Genomic DNA, 20,535 nt, shown 5'->3' on the forward strand with positions numbered 1-20,535 from the left:
TGTCAGCAGTATGGTGCTTCTACATTAGCAGAGATCCACTCTAGCTTCTGTAATAAAGACCGAATTGCAACAATTATCCAGAAACAACGACTTCTTTCATACCCTAATGGACAGGATATTAATGGGTTGCTATTCCTACAGAACCGGGATTCGCTAATCAATGTAAGTGGTTCTAATCATCCATTGCCTCATTGAATGACTATTAGAATGCTAATGAAGTGCCTAGGAATACATTCAAGAGAAATATCATGATTCTCAAGGTACAATGGTATTTTGTGCCTTCAAGGATCAGATTGACTTATTATCAACTTTATCTTCATTTGAAATTGATATGTCTTTCAAGCGAATTCGATCCAAAGAGATGAATGAGGTTCTTTTTGCAACATTCATGCCAGATCAATGCAAAAGTTAGTATCTGCATAACTGCTTGAGAGCTACTTGCTAACCACTTGGCAACTAGTCATAACTTTACTTCGAGTCTTTACCAGTGAGGATTCTACTGAAGGTTACTATTTACTTTTCAAGCGAGCATTCCATCTTATTGAGAAGGTTTCTGGACGACCAGTTCTATTTGATCCAATTCATGGATCTGGGATTCATGGTATTATTGTTGATATGGACACAAAACAGTACACAGGTAAGCACTCCTGAAGTACTTTTGATGCAGTTACTAAGTAATCAGGGCTTGGGCAATATCTTTCTGAAATTGATCCTCAACACCAAGATCCTACATGGCAGTTACAGCATATTATCATATTCTGTCGTGTTCATTTTCAACGCTCAATTTTAAAGGCAATTGGGACTAAAAATAAAGGATCAGGCCTTTGGAGTCGCATGATGAGTCTCCTAGATTGCCAGTCAGAGGCTGAGTATGATGAGTTGATTAAACTACTGATACGTTAGTATTGAAGTGGTAATAAACCACTCAATAAGTACTTGCTAACTATCGAATAGAATATGAATCGCCAGCAGTCCAGACCTGGGCCATACAAAAAAAAGAGTGCAGTTATTAAGGCAGGTCTAAATGAATCATGCTCAAAAATTCAGCCACATTATTTTAATATTCTACGAAACCATACAAATGCTGTTGAGCAATCACACCAAAAATCATATGCTTCAGGGAAATATTTGACTTTGGCTGAAGCAGCTCGGAAGTACTTACCAACTACTCATCAACTGCTTGATACAACACTAACTATCTTAGTTCTGCAAAACTTGACAAAGATGATATTCTTCAATATCATAATTTTCAGCAGTTCAATATTCATCATTCATATCGAGCTTCTACAATGGAGGCAAACTATCTGCGACACATGAGTCGGGAAAGTAAGTTATATAAGTACTTCTTAAGTAATTGACAAGTACTTAATTTAATATAGGAAGAGGCCATAAACGTCAGCGATTATCTTCAACAGCTGAATCAGAGAGGCAAGCAAGCAGTCAAAATTTTGAAATCTCACATGAAAATTCAAGAGGTTCTTCTTCTCAGGTTGCTGATAATGAGTAAGTATACTTTCATGTCAAGTGCTTCTTGAGCAGTTACTGACTAGTTGATAACTACTTAGATCTACAACCTCATCACGGAATCTTCGCCGAGTGGCTTCAACAAACATACTGACAATTGAACAACGCCGTCAAGAATTAGAATTACGAGACCTGGAGGCAGAAGTCAAAAGGAAAGAAGAAGAAGTTCGCTTGAAACAGCTTCAAAATGAGCAATTAGAGCTGGAACTTATTGTAATGGGCCGAAGCCTTGCTATCTAATATATAGATATGTACAAAAGAACTCGTTGGGGAAAGGAAAGAAAGAAAGAAAGAAAGACACGCTGGCGGTGGATTTATATACTCGTGATCAGGTGATCTACGATCACCTGACTTCGGCACGCTCTTGTGAATAGCTTCAATCGAGAACCATTTATGGTTCGAGGTGCCTTTCGGGCCTAGCCCGTTACATTACCCCCTTCCTCGTCGCCTCCGCGATCGCCCCCCGGCGTGGGGTGGCTCATTTGGTATACTCAAGGCCGATTGGACAACAATCCCATTCATCGTTTTGTAGGTTTCCCAGTCATCCAATGCTATGGTATCCTCCATGTTCCTCGCATCGTTCCATTCCGGTTCCTGCCAGCCAATGTATTTGACTAAAAACTCATGTCTTTCGCCTCGTCCCCACCGTCGAAAACGCTCATCTAGTATTCGTTCGACCATATATTCTTCATTCCCATTGATCATTTCTGCAGGAGGTTGGTAGTCATCTTTCCGTTGGCTAGGGAAGGGATCCATTGCCGCTGGGCGGAGGAGCGCTGTATGAAACACGTTGTGGATTGTGCCTGGTGTGTTGAGGCGGTAGGTGTGGGATCCAATCTTTTCCAACACAGTAAATTTTGCCTGCCTGCTTCCCAGTTTCTTGCTAGGGCGTTCTGTTTGTATATTGCGCAGGTCAAGCCAGACTTTCTGCCCAACCTGGTATTCAGGGGCGACATCTCTTTGACGATTGGCATAGTCTTCTTGTTTCTGTTGGGCGACAGCCAGTTCTGTTGTGGCGATGTCAAGAGCTCCCCTTAGCTTGGCTGCAATTCGTTCACCTCGTTCACGCATGGTGCCCAGGTCTGGTGCTGAAAGGTTGATTTCAACATCCTCTTCTAACTGAAAGGGATCGACGTGGTAGCCGTGGTCAAGGAAGAATGGACTGACACCTGTGGAGGCAGCATCCCGGCTGCATATTGCAAGCTGTGCCATTGGTAGCAATGACGCCCAGTTCGATTGTGTGTGATCACAGAATGAGCGCAAGAATAGTTCAATAGTAGCATTCATTCGCTCAGTTTGGCCATCGGTTTCAGCGTGGTAGGCAGTTGATAATTGTCGTTTGATCCCCAGTAGCTCACAAAAACGCTTCCACATCTCATTGGTGAATTGTCTTCCTCTGTCTGATACAATACTGGCTGGAATGCCATGATAGCCAATGAAACTCTGAATAAGCTTCTGTGCTACTGTGTAGGTGTCGATCTTCTCACAGGGTATGGGGATGACACCTTTTCCAAGGCGATCGACAATAACCATGATGTTTTCATAACCATTTGAGATTGGTAACTTCTCGATGAAGTCAATTGCAATATATCTCCATTTTCGGTCTGGAATTGGTAGAGGCTTCAGTAGGCCTTGTCGGCGGTCTCTCCATACATTGTTGGCACTGCATTTGTCACAGTTCCGTACAAATCGTCTGACATCCTCAGAGATTGCAGGCCAGTAGACCCTTCGTGCCAGGATAGCATACATTGCGCTCCTCCCTGGATGGCCTGTAAGTACTGAGTCATGTGTTTCTTGTAGCAACCTTGTCCTCAGAGATTCAATGTCAGGGACCCATCGCCGGCCTCGGTAGCACAAGCGGTTGTTCGGTTCAATAGAGCATTCTGAGATTGAGGCTTTGATCCCCAGTTCACGTGGGAATTGATGTGCTCCTACTTGCACTGCTTCTCGTATACGACCATACTTTTCATCTAGTGGCTCTACCCGAGCCCAATGTTCATCAAGAGTCATATCCAGTAGCTCTTCCAACGATGGTCGCTCACTATTGAGATTGGTAGGTTCGTTCGCCTGTTCATATCCTTGAGGTGCGCTTGGCTCACTGTTATAGGGCTCCATGCCGACTGGTGCTAGAAGGATCCGGGACACATTAATAGGATGGGGTTCTTCAACTAGTCCTCTTTTGCTGCTTCCTTCCACTGGTCCGTCCTTGAGGATCTCAGGATCGAATAGTCGTTGTTCGCGATGCTTTAGCCGTTCATCACCCAATACAGGAACATCCTGCTCTCGTCGAGACAGTGCATCAGGGCGCCCTGCAAGCTTCCCTGGTCGGTAATGAAGTGTGAAGTTGTATCGGCTCAATAGATCTGCCCATCTCATCTGTCTCTCATTCAGTCGTCTCATGGTAGTAAAATAACGGAGATTGCGATGGTCTGTCAGTATCTGGAAATTTACCACTGATATGAGCTCTGATTCCCACTCTTTCAATGCATTGATGATCGCCAAAAGTTCCTTGTCATGAATCTGGTAGTTGCACTCTGCAGGAGTGTTTTTCTTGGAAAAGTACGCGCAAGGTCGTAATACACCATCATCATCATACTGTGAAAGTACGCCACCAGTGGCCCACCCTGATGAGTCAGTCTCGACGACAGTCTCGCGGTCTGGATCAAATTGCATGAGGATTGGTGCCGTTGTAAACATCCTTTTTAACTGTTGGAAGCTTTCCTTGCATTTATCATCCCACACAAAGGGTTTATCTTTTTGAGTCAACGCTGTTAGTGGAGTTGTAAGTTCAGAATAGTTTCGGATGAAACGTCTGTAGAAGTTCGCGAATCCCAAAAATGACCTGACACCTTTCACAGTGGTAGGGGCAGCCCAGTTCATGATTGCTTCAACCTTTGCTGGATCCATGCTGACACCTTTTCCTGCCTCAATAATGAATCCTAAATATTTTGTTGACTTCACTTCAAATTCGCATTTATCAATATCAATCTGTAAGCCAGCCTCTTGGAGACGGCCTAATACTTTGCAGACATGCTCTTGATGCTCTGACAATGTTCCATCCGTAAATATCAAGATGTCGTCAAGGTAAGCAGAAGCAAATTCATCTAGGAAATCTCGTAGGACCCAATTAACATAGCGTTGGAAGGTGCTCGGTGCATTGGCTAGTCCAAATGGTGTTACAAGCCATTCAAACAGCCCAAATCGAGTTCGGAATGCGGTCAACCATTCATCGCCGGCAGCGACACGAATCTTGTGAAAAGCAGCAATAACATCCAACTTGGTGAACCATTTTGCTTTCCCAATTCTTTCCAATGTTTCATTAATTAGTGGTAGGGGGTAGCGGTCCTTCTTTGTAATGGCGTTCAGTGCTCGGTAGTCAACACAAAATCGCAAGCCTCCACCAGGTTTCTTGACAAGCAATACAGGTGCTGCAGCAGGCGAATTGCTAACACGTATGAAGTTCTTTTCCAACAACTCTGTCAATGTCTTCCGTAGCACAAGCAGTTCATCCCTTGACATATTATAAAGGGGGCCCCATGGAGGTTCAGGGGTCGTTCCATCAGCGTTCTTATTGAGTTCAATCTTATGGTCGATATTTGGTCCTCGATATGGTGGTTGCTTGTCAGCTTCCTTCCGGTCAAATACTGATAGGAATTTATGGTAATGAGGTGGTAGTTTGGTGCGGGGGTCTGTCAGCAATTTGGGTCGTAATGCTTTCTCAATGTCCTTTAAACTTGCGGCGAAAATCTGTACGCTGCTGTCCTTTTTCTTTTGTCGGTTCCATAGTGCAAAAGCGTTCGCCCCGATGGGCTGGATATCCATTTGTGGTTGATCTTCCATGCTACTAACAACAATGCCATTTGTGAAGCGCAATTTCGGACCATTCGGGTCGATAAACACTTGTTGGTCGTCTATCCATGCAAGGCCTAAAATCATGTCGAGTCCCCTACCCAGTTTAGGAACAACATACAGCCATGCAGTGTTTTGGTGGTTTCCCCCACGTTCAATGAGATTTTCGCTACCTCCCTTATACAATCATCCGTTGGGCCCTTGTAGTCGTCGATAGTTCGTGGTTTGATGGTTACACGCTCCAGTTGATGTTTTCGGGTAAAATTCTCAGAAACCATACCATATGTAGTACAACCGGTGTCCACTAACGTTCTGCTGACCTGTTCTCCATTGACTAATGCGGATACTCTGAATTCAGGTCTGTCAAACTTGACTCTTTTTCGGAAGTCGTTCCACTCCTTCTGAAGGTCTATCTGAGCTGCTGGGGCCGGTCGCCATGTAGGTAGATCCATCAACTGCTGGTGGTGCTCCTGCAAGAGACTTTTTGCAGGAGCTATTCTTTTCCCAGCTTGGGTTGTTCCCTCAACTGCTCTTCTTCATCTTCGAGTTCCGGCCCATGAATGTGTGAGCGAGCCATGCGGGTACTGTTCCTAGGACTGTCGTAGGGGCAATGGGAGATAAAATGCGTGGAGTCACCACAACGAAGGCAACGTCGTTCTTGTCTGCGGCGTTCCATTTCTTCTCGTGATACATGCTTAGCCACGCGTCGAGGTTGGCTGCGTGCAGAAGTTGTTGTTGTGGGTTCCCAGTCCATATCTTGGGGTGGAGAGGAAGCACGGGTGGTATTCACAGGGTGAGCTGGAGAAGTTGAGGTGGTATGCTTATTGTTCCGTGAGTACCGCAATTGGTTCTTCTCCATCCGGTCCGCAATCTGCTGTAGCTGGCGGCAATAGTCTTCAAATCCATTTTTCTTTTCAACAGTTTCAAGGCGTGTGTTCATCTCACGGTTTAATGCATTGTCTAGGTAGGACCTTTTTGTGTTTTCAGGCCAGTTATGGCCATCAGCTTCCATGAGTAGTCGGTTGAACTCAGTGAGAAAGACTGTGAAGGGCTTGTTGTTCTGTTTCAAGCTTGCAAGGTCTCGTACAGCCTTCTCCTCCAGATTCCGGTCCAGAAAGATGAAGTCCATTTGATCAAGCATTCCGTCCAGCTGGCTCTCAGTAGCTCCTTTCTTAGCAAACCGCTCCATCCAGGGCAGCACCTGCATAGCAGCCCCATCTGTTAGACGGCCAAAAGCATACCACATACGATCATAGGCATTGCCCAAGGCTTCTTTATCGACCTCAAGTTTAGCGCGCAGCTTGCTTCGAAACGGACGGTAGAGACTTCGGTTTCGACCATCAAAGACTTCTGGGTCTGTCAGCTTGGGTCGAGGTCTCCTAACAGGGTCCGCCATTGGTTGGGGGGCTATCTCTTCAATAGTCGGTTGTGGCAAGGGCTCTCTGGGTGGGCTCGTCAACTCTTCTTTGAGACGACGAAGATCTTCAATCCGCCGTTCTTCCATTTGTTGCAGTTGTCGTTGAAGTCCTGCAATAACTGCGACAAGATCTTGTGGGACAGGAGTGGTGGTCCCTCCTGAGTGTATATTGTCTCCCATGTTGCCGTCGGTTTGGTCGTTTGACTCGTGGTCGCTGATTTCCGCTGAAAATGTGGTCATATGACTGACTTGACTATTGATTTGTTTGTAAATAGCTCAACTATCCGTGAATTTCGATGTCTGATATCCGATGTCCAATGTATCCAGTTATCCGGTATGTCCAATCGTTCAATGTGTCCAGTGTGTCCAGTGTTTCCAGTGTGTCCAGTGTGTCCAGTGTGTCCAGTGTGCGATGTACGATCCGTTGCGCGTTCAATCCGATGCGTAATCCGTTGTTCAATAAATAAGTAGATAGATGAGGGCGAACGAGTTCTAATGTAATGGGCCGAAGCCTTGCTATCTAATATATAGATATGTACAAAAGAACTCGTTGGGGAAAGGAAAGAAAGAAAGAAAGAAAGAAAGACACGCTGGCGGTGGATTTATATACTCGTGATCAGGTGATCTACGATCACCTGACTTCGGCACGCTCTTGTGAATAGCTTCAATCGAGAACCATTTATGGTTCGAGGTGCCTTTCGGGCCTAGCCCGTTACACTTATGAGGCAGCGGATTCAAATTCAGGAACAGCAGCAAACTGATTAGCAAGTACTCAACAAGCATCCAGAAACTGTTTATATAGTAATGTTGAGCCTTCATCATCTCACTGCCTTTTATTTTTCCATTGTATCTTTTTATCAGTAGCCAGCAAGTGCTGAAGAACAATCTATATGTGAGATTTGTGACCCTAATTTATTCCGCAACAAATATATATATTTTTGCCGGCAAACAACTTCAGGTAGCTATTGGCTGTCTCATACAGGTACCAAATATAGCACCTCTGAATCAATTGATTAGAATCTATATTCCAATCGCATGTACATTGGTTTTTATTAAATCCATAGACGTTTCGATGGATAGGGAAGTCATGTAAGGTAGTTGAAATTAGTGACGCGGACTGAAACTTTACACAGGCCGTTTCCGTCTGTATTTTAGTCACATGACCGCCAAGGCCATTAATCAGCAGGAACGTGACACGCGACCCAAAAAACGAGGCCTCGTCATCTGCAACCACAGATAGGAGCTATATAGCAAGACAGACCTCTTTTGCGATTCCATTGGTTGAGCCATATGTCCACTACACCCTGGGTTCCAACAGTTATGAGCCCGGTTCGCCGCCGAAATCGTCAGTTTTGAAGCTATACACATAGGCTTGTGGTAGCGAGTGTTATATGTCACGGCGCTCTACTAGGATGATGGAACGTCCAACTCATGGGTTCTACCTAGGTAGCTATCGACGAGAATAATCAACATGAGGAAGGAAGAAAGGAGGTAACGCCATATTTATCAACAAAGCAATAAAGCAAACAACCACACCTCACGTGATAATCAACCAACGTGACCAGGCCGTCACATTACCCCCCGGCTTCAATAGGCATTGTCCTCAATGTCATGGTCAACCCACAGGTAAGAAAACATGAGAAGGCAACAATACATGAGACACTTGAAAAGAAAAACACATGAACATGTCCAAACATCTCCAAAAATCAATCATCGAGATCATTAAGGTCATCAAGACGGTTTGCCTCTAACCTTGCAATCATCTGCTGGTTCCATATTTTATTGGATTCCTTGTGTGCCTTCATGGAACAATCCTTCACCCAATGATCAGAGGAGCCACATCTCACACAGGATCCTTGTTGTCGTCGTCTGTTCCTTTCATCTAGGGAGGTGGACGCTGCTGACAGGGAGTTGATATTGATGACGCTGAGGTCCATAGGATCAGACTTGGTGTGAGAGCCAGATTGGTGTGATTGAGAGTGGGAAACATTGGTGGAATTTGAGCTGAAAGAATGACTTCCCAATTGTTGAACCACACGAAGGAAATCAGTGTATGATTTTGGAAGATTCAACTGCTGGTTGAGACGTCCTCGGAGAGTAGGATTGAGGCCTTTCCTGAACGCTGAAATCTTGGTGACATCAGGCCAATCTTTGCCCTTTGCCTCATAAAGAATCCTCTCAAACTTGGCGATGTAGGCTGCCACAGATTCACCACTATCCTGCTTTAGGACTAGTAGATAATCTTCAGCTTCTTGAACCTTGTTGGGGTTGTCATAAACCAGAGATAGTTGATCAAGGATGGTGTTGTAATCCCAGGTGTTGGTGTCTTCTGCATAAGATAACTGGGGAAGAACTAGAGCTTGGACTTTGCTTTCCAGATTCAGATAGACATAGTAGAACTGAGCCACTGCATCACCAATAGCTGGAGCATCAATCCTAAGCTTAGCCTTCATCGAAGCAAGCCAGGTATCAAACTTCAAAGATTGGCCATTGAATTTCTCGGGATCAGGGAGGCATGGCTTTGGTCGTTGAAGTGGTTTGGGTTCATTTTTGACGGATTCGATTTCATTCTGGAGGGCGCGGATCGTAGAAGAAAATTCGTTTCGGAGTTCTTGAAAGGGGTCCATGATCTTTAAGAAAGGGATCGTGAGCTTGAATCTTGAAAAACTTAAGTCTTGAGAACTTGAAGGGGTGCCAGCATAGTCGCAACCACTGGACTTCTTGAAAGTTGAACTTGAATATGCCAACAACAGAAGTTTCAGTCCTGAGCTCTAGAAACTTAACTGAAGCAGCGCTTGACTTGACTTGAGGATGAACTTGAGGATGGAAACTTGAATGGAGACACTGTTATAGCCTGGCCAGCTCCCGAACTGCGGCACCAGCGAATCCCTTGAAGGGAGAAGCCTTTGGTATTTCTCTCCCTAAGGTATAAAAGGAGGATGTTGATTATTATGTCACGGCGCTCTACTAGGATGATGGAACGTCCAACTCATGGGTTCTACCTAGGTAGCTATCGACGAGAATAATCAACATGAGGAAGGAAGAAAGGAGGTAACGCCATATTTATCAACAAAGCAATAAAGCAAACAACCACACCTCACGTGATAATCAACCAACGTGACCAGGCCGTCACATTATAGGACGATTACCCCTGAGCAAGTTGAGCAACGAGCAACTGAACCCCTACAAAACAGAGTGGATTCATAAAACCATGGAGTCAAACAGTGTGGTCTCCGCCATGAAGGGCGATAAACTGAAGGACTCTCCTCAATGGAGAAACTGGTTTGCAAGAGTGAAGCTATTTGCTCGCCAGAAGAAGGTGTGGGACCTAGTAAACCCACAGATTGAGGAAGATTACCTCGAGCAGCCAATGCGCAAGCCGAAGAGGCCTCAATACCCAGAAGGTGGATCTGAGAGTGTTAAGCGTGAATGGAGAGATCGGCTTGACATCTATAAGCTTGATCTAGCGGAGTGGGAGCAGCAGGCAAAGGGCTTGGATGCTGTGAACGAATGGATCATCACTAACCTTGATCCAATTCACCATGCCTCCCTGCTTGACTATGAGACTCCGTATGAACGTTTGGTTTATCTCACAACTCGATTTGCCCGATCGAATGCATATGAGGAAGATATCCGTGCTCAGTGGAAGTGGTTCTCATCATCTCCGCCTAGAAAGGGCGTTGACATTAATCACTGGCTAGCTGACTGGAATACTCTGAGGGAACAAGCAGTTAGTTTAGATTTGCCTGAAGTGAAGAGTGCAAACAAGGATTTCCTTCGTGCAGTGAAAGACGTCTTGCCTACCTGGTGGCAGGCGAAGTATGAGTCAATCATAATGAACCATGAGGATTGGGAGACTCGAGATCTGATTGAAAACTTCCGAGGGTTCTACCAAGAGATGGTGCCACAGAAACCAACCAGTACTATCTCAAAAGCATCATTTTCGACATTCCAGGACTTTGAAGAGGCAGAAACAGACCAGCTGCAGAAACCACCACAGAAGCAAGGAAACAAGCCACCGATCCCTAAGCGCTGGTGCCCCTGTGGTAACCGAGGACATAAACCCTGGCTTTGCTATATAATTAATGAAGCCATACGCCCACAGGGCTGGACGGTGCAGAAGGCAAAGAAGCAAAAGGTGGATAAGGCCCTTAAGGATGATCCTCAATGGAAAGACTGGATTGAGACAAAAGTCAAGGAAAATAATGAGAGGCAGCAAAAGGAAGAGAAGCCCAATGAGTCAGCCAATAGTGCTCTGCCCTCACAGATATCCTTCTTCACGTCGACAGATATAGCAGCACTTAATAGTGCTCCAGAGAGCTTCCAGGATCTTAGATCTCGATGGATCCTTGATAATGCCTCATCGATGCACGTCTGCAATGACCGAAGCAGATTTGTCACCTATACATCAACGAGTTCGAGCCTGAAGACTGGTGACTCAACCACAAGAGTAGAAGGACTTGGTACAGTGAAGCTTCAAGGTGTGGACCCGACAACTGGTAAAGAGAAAGCTATCACACTTAGCAATGCCCTCTATTCACCTGGATTCCATACCAACCTTGTGTCATATGGAGCATTGAAGAAGAAAGGCGGCCGTTGGGATGAGGATGGGGATTGCATTCGTGACCCTAATGGTACACCAGTGGTTAGCCTTAAGCCAATCGATTTATTGAACTTGTGGGCATTTGATATACCCTATACAGCAGCAGGTCATGCACATGCAGTCCGAAAATCTGAACAGCCACTAGTGGCAGAAGCACCTGCAGAGATATGGCATCGAAGACTTGGACATGTTGCTCCACAGGTCATACAGAAAGCAGCTGATATGGTTGATGGTGTTAAAATCAAAGGTGAACTACCAGATTCGACCGCGCCAGAATCGACAGAGACAAGTATTTGTGAGGTCTGCAAGCTATCTCATGCACCAAGACAGATCTCAAGGCGTCCTATTGGACAAACATTTGGATGGTGTGGCCGAATCCATTTTGATTTGGTTCAGTTCTCACCTGGATATAATGGGCATCAGTGGATGACACACTTTTATGTTGAAGGCATCCGATTTCACTGGTTATACACTCATACATTCAAGTCTGAGTGTAGAGAAGCTGTCAGAAAATTCATTGCTTTGGTCAAGAACTGGTGGAACTTACCAATCAGAGCATTCCACTATGACAATGAGCAGTCCGCTGGAGATAATGTGGAAGCCTTTCTAAATAACTGTGGTATAATTGTTTCCCACAGTATTGTAGGGCACCCTGAACAAAATGGACCGGCTGAACGGTCAGGGGGTGTCATACTTGAAATGGCCCGACACCTGCGGATTGAGGGTGGCCAGCTACCAAAACAACTATGGCCTGAGTTTGTTAGCGCTGCAGCATGGATCCTAAACCGAATCCCCACTTATCTGAAGGATGAGAAACGATGGATAGTGCCCTGGGAAGAGGCACGCCATGAGTTTGCAGGAGATAGAATGAAGAAAACAAGCCTTGCAAACCTTCGTGTGTATGGTGCCCTATCCTACTGTCGAATCAGAAGCATTCCACGCAAAGAGAAGACCCATCCAAGAGCAGAAATCGGTTTCCTAGTTGGATATATTGCTTCAAACATATGGAAGATATGGTTCCCAGCCAGAGGGAAAGTTGAGGTCGTACGAGATGCTTTCTTTGATGAATCAAGGAAGTGGAAGCCAGATATGCAGTACTGGCAAGATGTTGACCTCCCCACGCAAGAACCAGTTATTTTAACTGAGTATCAACAACTAGATGCTATTCGACAGGACCTTAGTATGCCAGCTTCAGTACTACCACTCGAGGAGGATCAGAATAGGAACCGTACAGATGACCAGCATGAAGAACCGGTTGACAGTCAGAAGGTGCAGATTCCGAAGGAAGATGAGATAATAGCTCAAGAAAGTGCTACGCCGGAAAAGAGATATGAGGCTCAAGAAACCATGCCTCAAGCCTCGCCTCAAGACACCTTACCAGGAGCGTTTCCCACAGAAGAACAGGTCCCACTACCACCTACTCCACCGTACGAAGCGCTGCAAAACACGCTGCAGGAAACAGATTTGAGCCCTGTCACTGCTCAGGGGGTGGAAGACCAGCTTGAACATCAGACACAGGAGCTGGATAATCAGGAGCAGACACCAGAGCTCCAAGTCAATGAGGAAGAGGAACAACTCTCCGACAGTGAACAACAGCTACAACAAGAGTTACAAGCTCCACGCAGCAGAGATGATGGCATTGACATATCAAATATCATCAGCGGTGGTAGGAGAAGGAAGGCCAGGGAGGATCATGAATATGTGGCTTATGCCACTACTGAGACTGAGGACCCCCTGAGCTATTGAGGGCATTCGCAGCTGCCTTATACACAGAAAAGCCGATCCAACGTCATCGAGATGACTTGCCACCACCACCAGAGAACTGGAAGGAGATGCTTAAGCATCCACATGCAGAGGGCTTCATGGAAGCATGTGCAAGGGAGATTCATACATTAACAGAGAAGTCAACGTTCACCATCATTGAGAAGCCAAAGGATGTTTCAAAGCAAGTCCTACCCTTACGCTGGGTTTTTGCATATAAGTTCAACCAGGATGGCTACCTTGTGAAGCTAAAGGCTCGAATTTGTGCCCGTGGAGACCTTGAGATGATCAGTCCTGAAGAGAAGAGAGCAGCTACATTAGCTGCCCGTACAGCAAGGATGATCTTTGCCTTAGTGGCCGCATTTAATCTTGACCTCCGCCAGCGAGATGCTGTTGGTGCTTTTCTCAACAGCAAGCTACTGAAGGAGATATACACACAGATGCCACAAGGTTTTGAACAGCCACGGAAGTGCTGGAAGCTCAATCGCGCACTATATGGCTTACGGATCTCACCGAAGCTATGGCAACAGGAGGCATCAAAGGTGCTCACCAAGCTAGGTCTTAAAGTCGTTCCAGAAGATCCTTGTGTGTTCGTGAAGGAAGGCATCATTGTCTTCTTCTATGTGGATGATATTCTTATTGCAAACCATCCAAGCGTACGAAATCAAGCAAGACAGCTTGAGAGAGACCTCGAGGCACATTGGGAACTCACCGACCATGGTGAAGCAGAGTGGTTCCTTAATATTCGGATACTGCGAGACAGACAGCAGCATAAGCTATGGCTGTGCCAGGATACATACATTAGCAGTGTCGCTATGAGATACCACCTCACACATCGCGCACCTGTCTATACGCCATTACCTGTTGAAGAGTTGATGCCATATGAAGGAACAGCTTCAGCAGAAGATATCAAACTATACCAGCAGAAAGTAGGATCATCACAGTATGCCACCACAATCACACGACCAGATGCAGCCAAAGCAGCAGCCAAATTGTCTCAATTCCTTATGAATCCAGGCCCACAGCATCAGAACGCAGTTGACCGAGTGATATGTTATCTATACACAACGCGTTTTAGGGCCATTGAGTTCGGAATTGGCAGCGGATTAGAGTCCATTGAATTTGCCAGCGATGCGTCATATGGGGATAATCCTGACCGGAAAAGCTCAGCAGGTTATATATGCCAGGTGTACGGAGGACCAGTGGATTGGAAAGCTTCAAAACAACCCACGGTCACCACCTCTACCACTGAAGCAGAACTGCTTGGCTTGTCAGAAACAGCACGCTCTCTCCAATGGTGGAAGCGGTTCGTTTCCAGGATCCAGTTTAACCCTGATCATACAATATCGATTCGATGTGACAACAGACAGACAGTTGAGCTGTTGACCTCAGAGCAAGCCAAAATCAGTACAAAGCTTCGACATGTCGATATCCATGGACACTGGTTAAGGCAGGAGGTCAGAGAGGGTCGAATCAAGGTTATATGGGTGCCAACAGGCCAGATGGTGGCAGATGGACTCACCAAGTTACTCCCTCGTCAGAAGCATGAGCACTTCGTTAAGATGCTCAGGATGGCTGATATAAGCCATATGATTGACTAGCCCAAGCAGAAGACAGAGGCCAGTCTATAGAAGGACCAGAAATGAAGGATTCCAGGCTGTGCAGCTCTCCCTGAAACAGGTAGAGCTGAGGGGGTGTGTCGGAATCCATAGCTCGGAGGTGGACTATCTAAATTGCCGATTGTTTTGTATTAGTCAGCTTGCCCCTCATAAAATTGCCAGATAGGAGCTATATAGCAAGACAGACCTCTTTTGAGATTCCATTGGTTGAGCCATATGTCCACTACACCCTGGGTTCCAACAGATCTTTAGCAGTGAGTCACGTGGTATTACTAATCAATATGGCCCTAGATTAGGTTTATTCCAATATTTAGAGGTAAGTTAGTTGTGATCTAGAGAGCTAGTTACTGGAAGATACGACCAGGATTGTCCATCAACATGCTTTGCCACGCCTCGTCAGTCACCCAGCTCCTGATATTCCGCAGCATGGCCTCGTTATCAATTGCTCGAAACGGCTCTTTGACGTTGATATCGCGGTTAAGACGATTACTACCATCTCCAGTGTGCGGCCAGTCACTACCCCAGATCAGCTGATTGGGGACCTCACGCGCTAGTGTTTGAATAATTGGTTGAGTGTCGTCGAAGTGCGACTCGCTCCTCGTGGAGACCCGGTACAATCCGGAGATTTTGATAAATAGACGGGATTGCTTGGCCAAAGTCAAGAGGGAGCTGAAGCCTGGCTGGGATGATGGAATATCTTGAAGAGATCATTCGGGGTATCACCGGGAAATCCAAAGAGGATAAGTTGCGGTTCGGAGAGAGGATTCTCGCGTCGACTATCGGCGGTGCATTGAGTTGTTGGAATCAGCCATTTGAGGTAGCATGATCAACTGTCTATCTTATTCTCCAGTGAATTGACTTATGCGTAGGTTCTCCGGGTGGAAATGCAATCCATAAAAAATGATCCAACGCGCCCTGCACACCCAACCATGGTCTCGTCATTCACGCACATTATCAAAACGTCTGGCATCAAGGGTATCTTCCAAGGGATTGTGCCTCGAATTGGGGTGGCAGCATGGGCCACTATTTGTATGGTAGGATTTGGTGACACTGTAAGGAGCTATTGTTACGACCCTCATAGAAGTCGGAAGAGCAACAATTTCCTTTTTCGCTGGGATTGTGTGGAAATTTATTATGTTTATAACGCCATTAGGGATTGTTCAACGTTCAACTGAATTACAGGGTTGATTCTTCGATTACCATTCGGATTTTCTATGCCCCCTTGTAGAGACCAACAATGCCCTACATGATGCCTATTATTCATATTGCAACTGATTCGCAATCTCACAAACCCTGTTATGGAGCTTGGTAAGTGGCTTAAGTACTACTTAGAACGTTCTTAGCCCCGGATCGACTCGCTGTATTCTAATCAGCCTCTCTTACGACCGAGATCTGCTCCTGCAGAGGAAGGGCTTCGTTATCTATCCACTTTTCCACTTCTTTTTTTTTTTTTTTTTGCAAACGCATCTTTGTGATCTTTCGGGGGAAGACGGCCTCGAAGGCCGGTTCGAAATGCAAAATAGCTCCACAGACTACCAAGCGAGTGTATCAAGTGTTCTATGACAAATGTGTGCTACAATCTTTTTTTATTTTGCTGTTACTCTGCTCCTTCAGAGAATCCCAGGCTGATCGATTCTCCTTATTTGTAATCTGAGAGCAACAGAGTCTGGTGAGGAGATTACCTCCATCTGCCCTATAAGCACGTCAGTAACCTGCGCAATATTTGTTGCTGGTATAGTAAATTACTTACACGGTACTTTGTTTAGTCAGAAGATCACTGTTGATGAGTCAACTGATTTGTATAGTTACCGGGACCAGATAATTCATGGAATCGTCGTAAACGAGACCATATCAGCAGTCTGCACAATGATTTGTGATTCGTTTCCAGTATGCTCTTCACTAGGATAACGACCGTGCCTGAGAGTTTTAACTCGATGCCACACCTGAAACCTTGAGAATAGAGGATTACACATCTATTTGAAGCTATTATTGGGATGGACGCACGGTAGAAACGAAAGATCGGCAAGGTAATAGTGATTGGACTAATGTGCGAACGTTGAAAGATAAAACACGGAGATGGAGACGGAGACGGTGATGGAGAGCCAGAAGGCTGAGGAACTGAATCCGAGAATCCTCAGGCCAACCCGAATGAGCCACTCAATGGCTTGTCATATTCAATTCGCCTCACAACTATCTATATAGTTCAACGCCATCCCGCTTTCTTCCGAAGATGTGGCATCTGCGCCGTAAGAAGCAAGCACACGACCACGACATAGTCTCTACTTCTTTTGAAGAGATCCCACTAGCTAGATGCCGAGATGTCCCACACAGTCCATACATCTCCATCCTCCAGTATCTCGTATACTACTTCTTCCACAGATCGACGGCAAATCCCACGACGCTGAAACGAATCCTCCACCTGGACGAGGCGCCCGAGCTCCACGAAGCATACATTGTCGGGTACATGGTGGCAAGAAAGAACAGTTAACCGGCGCTGATTGATGGACCGCAAGGAGAGGTGGTGAAAGGATACGCATACTTGTCGGCTCACAGGTGGAGGGCGAGAAGCTGCGAGAATTTCATCCCAAGCAATGCAGGGTGGCGCCGTGCTTGGTACATTTACGGATGGCAATAAGGTGACAAGGTTTCTGGGAATGTCTTCCAAGTATGTGGGTGATACAGAAGCGTTTCTGAAGTCTGTTGATACTCAGGCTTAGGTTCATGTGAGTATGGAGTCGCTGGTGGATTTATGATGTTTTTTGCGGATGAGTCGTGGTGTTCCCGGACTGTTGGCATGATGTACGATATTGCTATAAAGGTTGTGATCTTGATTAAAATGATATGTCGCTCATCAAATCATAAAGCCAAACATATCGCGTCGCTATCATTATGCTAGTATACCAATTATGCATCCTCTAAAATGCTCTATCGCCATGCGCCATAACGAAACCAAAATATACCATGCAAATCGTCCAAAAATACTCCTGTAAACCAACCATATCCACATTAGAAACTGAACAATCCACTCCGTCGTTTCCCAAACGGATAAACAATCAATGCGGCAATAAACAATCCAACCGTAATTCCAATAGCGACCTGAATCATTCCGAAACCCAGACTCGCCAGCGAGAGGTCCTGAGTCGAAGAGATGTTGCTGTCTCCGGACGTGTGAAGATTGTCCCGGACTTGGTCTGCGTACTTCAAGCCCGCGATCAAGGAGCCACTGGATGCCAGTCCCGACGGCACCAGGACGAAAATACCCGGTAAGATGGCCGTCGCGGCGTGGCCGTGCCAGACACGACTGTAGAGGTTTCCAAGCACGCCGATGGTGAACGCACCAACGGTATTGGCGACCTCAGAATTACTCCCGAGTTTCTTGGTGCTGAAGTAGTTCGTGATATAACCGCACAGGGCAATGAAAATCATTACGGGCATTTGTTTCCACTTCGCCTGGTTGATGACAGCCAGGAACGCAGCGAAGATCGGGACGAACGGGAAGTGCTGAAGATATTCATTGCCGTACACATCCTGATTGGTGCACTTCTGTTGTGACGTAGCACTGGAATCCATTAACCCATAGATGGTAATGCCAACCGTGATACCATAACCGAGGAACAACGAATAGATAATGGCATACACCATCCGAATAGAACCTGCAATGATCTGGTGCGACTGGAGCTCCAAACTACTGCAGAGGACGAGGAAACCGGGCAGAATCAAGGCAATCGACGACTGTGCCAGGGCAGAGAAGCAGAACAGGGGCTCGCCATTGACACGAATGCTGCCAAACGCACGGGCCAGGAAGGACGTCAGAACGGCAGCGGTGACTTCGAACACGTTGGAATAGAGCACGGATTTCGGGGACAACACATGCTGCATGAACCCCACGAGGGAACCAAGGAAGAAGGAGATCGGCATGTCCACCGGCCGTGCACCAAAAGCAAAAGGCCCAACAGCTGCACTGGCCAGGCCATAGATAAAAACAAGCATCCACTTGTTGAACCGCGGTTTGCGCTGCATAATCTCATCCAGTTCCTGAGTGGCCTCTTCGACGCCAATAAGATCGTGGACGACATTCTTATAAACGTTGTGGGTGTCGGCCAACCGGCCCAGATCGACGCCCTGCACCATCCGGACCAACTTGACTTCAGCGGTGCGGGTGGCGGGATCGTCAAAGGACATGATCATACAGCCAGGGAGATACAGGAATTGACCCTCTACAGAAAGTACCCGAGCTGTCATCTTCATGTACTCCTCGAGACGGTGGGTAGGAGCGCCATACCGCATCAGGGCACGGCAGAGCTGTATGATATAACGCTGGCGGGCGATAATCTCCGCGATGTGAACCGTAACACGAATTTCGTCCTCCAGGCGGGTCTTGCGCTTCTTGCCTTTCTTCGGCTTCGGGGCAAATGAGGCCTCGTTCACTGGAAGAGTGGGTTTACTGAGGTTCATGGATGCCTCGACCAGGGAGGCTGTCGACTGGTGTTGCGGCTTCTTGTACCATTTCAACTTCTCTTTCTTGGGAGTTGCTGTGCCGGGGGTTGGGGCACCAGGAATGATAGCGCTGGGAGTGACGGCGCCAGCACCGGGAGTCGCGGTTCCCGGAGTAGCAGCCCCGGAGGAGATGGCAGATTCGCTGTCGGACTCTGTATCTGTGACAAGACTCTCTCTGCTAGTACTATTGCTGTTCGTCTGGGTGGCTTGCAGACGAAGCAATTGACCCAGGATACCACCCACAGCACGGCTCGAACCGTACCAAGAACTGGGGCGATGTGAGCCTTCCGGCGTACTCTGACCCGAACGGATGTATGCGGGGCGGGGCTTGCGTCGTCGTGCCTGAGCCTGGGTCATGGTGCGCACCAGACGATGGGCTTCCGCACTGGGGGCGGGCAGCGGACTCTCATCATCCGTCTTCTCCTCCTCTATCGGACGCTTCTCATTGGGCAAATCCTCCATAGTCAATCCGCCTTCGAGGTCGTCGGGTAAAAGGGAAGCTCCCAGCGCTTCACCCTCATCAGCCGGCCGTCCAAGTCGTTCTGTGAGGCGGGTGGTCTTCTGTCGTAGCAATTGACCAGCTGCTCGAAAGCGTTCTTTGGTTGAATTGGTCCTGGCGGAGATGTCCTCATTGGACTCGAAAGGATTGGAGATGACGCTAGACGGCGAGAGCTGATCCTGTTGTCCCTTCCTCCCCTGTTCTACATCTCCATTCTGTCGCTCCGCGAAAGAAATCTCGGTCAAATCTCGGGAGTGGTCGTGAGTCGGTAACAGCGGACGAGAGGAAGTATCAGATCGATCCGAGACGACACGATCCCGGGAGGAGTGACTGAAGGAGCGAAAGCGCACCCGAAGGCCTCGATGCGGTTGACCGGGGGATTCTTCGGGAGGTTGAGGGCGTTCATTGTGGTCGTGGGCGAGACCTCTGCGGTCGTCTTGCAGGCCCAATTCTATGGAATTGACGCGATTCAAAGTCGGAGTTGGGGATAAGAATGGGTCCTGGGCATGATGGTCCGGAGTGAGACGGAGGTCCTGGAAATCCGGGTGATCGAGAGGAGTGTCTTGCGACATGAATGAAACGAATGTACTCCGTACTGAGTAGATAGAGGGGGGAACGAATGACTATGGCTTACATTGTAAGAGGGAAGAGAAGAGGAGAGGAGGAGAGAGATTATATGGAGGACTTTGATAGAAGTCTAGAATAGGAGGATCCATGGATGATCTCATCGTGGAGCCAATGAGCGACTGCCCTGCAGCTGACTGAG

The 20,535-nt window shown here is 46.9% G+C and overlaps 3 protein-coding genes across 3 annotated transcripts; 2 read left to right on the forward strand and 1 right to left on the reverse strand.

The window, feature by feature from the left end:
- Positions 1 to 957: 957 nt before the first annotated feature.
- ACHE_70043S (uncharacterized protein) lies at positions 958 to 1,764 on the forward strand (the record flags this gene model as incomplete). Its single annotated transcript, XM_043282333.1, has 4 exons — positions 958 to 1,154; positions 1,205 to 1,326; positions 1,380 to 1,503; positions 1,566 to 1,764. 4 exons carry the CDS (start codon positions 958 to 960, stop codon positions 1,762 to 1,764), a joined length of 642 nt encoding a protein of 213 aa, XP_043139722.1.
- Positions 1,765 to 15,458: 13,694 nt separating this feature from the next.
- On the forward strand, positions 15,459 to 15,948 carry ACHE_70044S (uncharacterized protein; the record flags this gene model as incomplete). The annotated part of the gene is made up of 2 exons (XM_043282334.1): positions 15,459 to 15,590; positions 15,643 to 15,948. 2 exons carry the CDS (start codon positions 15,459 to 15,461, stop codon positions 15,946 to 15,948), a joined length of 438 nt encoding a protein of 145 aa, XP_043139723.1.
- Positions 15,949 to 17,779: 1,831 nt separating this feature from the next.
- On the reverse strand, positions 17,780 to 20,341 carry ACHE_70045A (uncharacterized protein; the record flags this gene model as incomplete). The annotated part of the gene is made up of 1 exon (XM_043282335.1): positions 17,780 to 20,341. One exon carries the CDS (start codon positions 20,339 to 20,341, stop codon positions 17,780 to 17,782), a length of 2,562 nt encoding a protein of 853 aa, XP_043139724.1.
- Positions 20,342 to 20,535: the final 194 nt, after the last annotated feature.

The sequence above is a fragment of the Aspergillus chevalieri genome, chromosome 7 (genome assembly GCF_016861735.1).
Source record: "Aspergillus chevalieri M1 DNA, chromosome 7, nearly complete sequence".
Classification (NCBI taxonomy): Eukaryota; Fungi; Ascomycota; class Eurotiomycetes; order Eurotiales; family Aspergillaceae; genus Aspergillus; species Aspergillus chevalieri.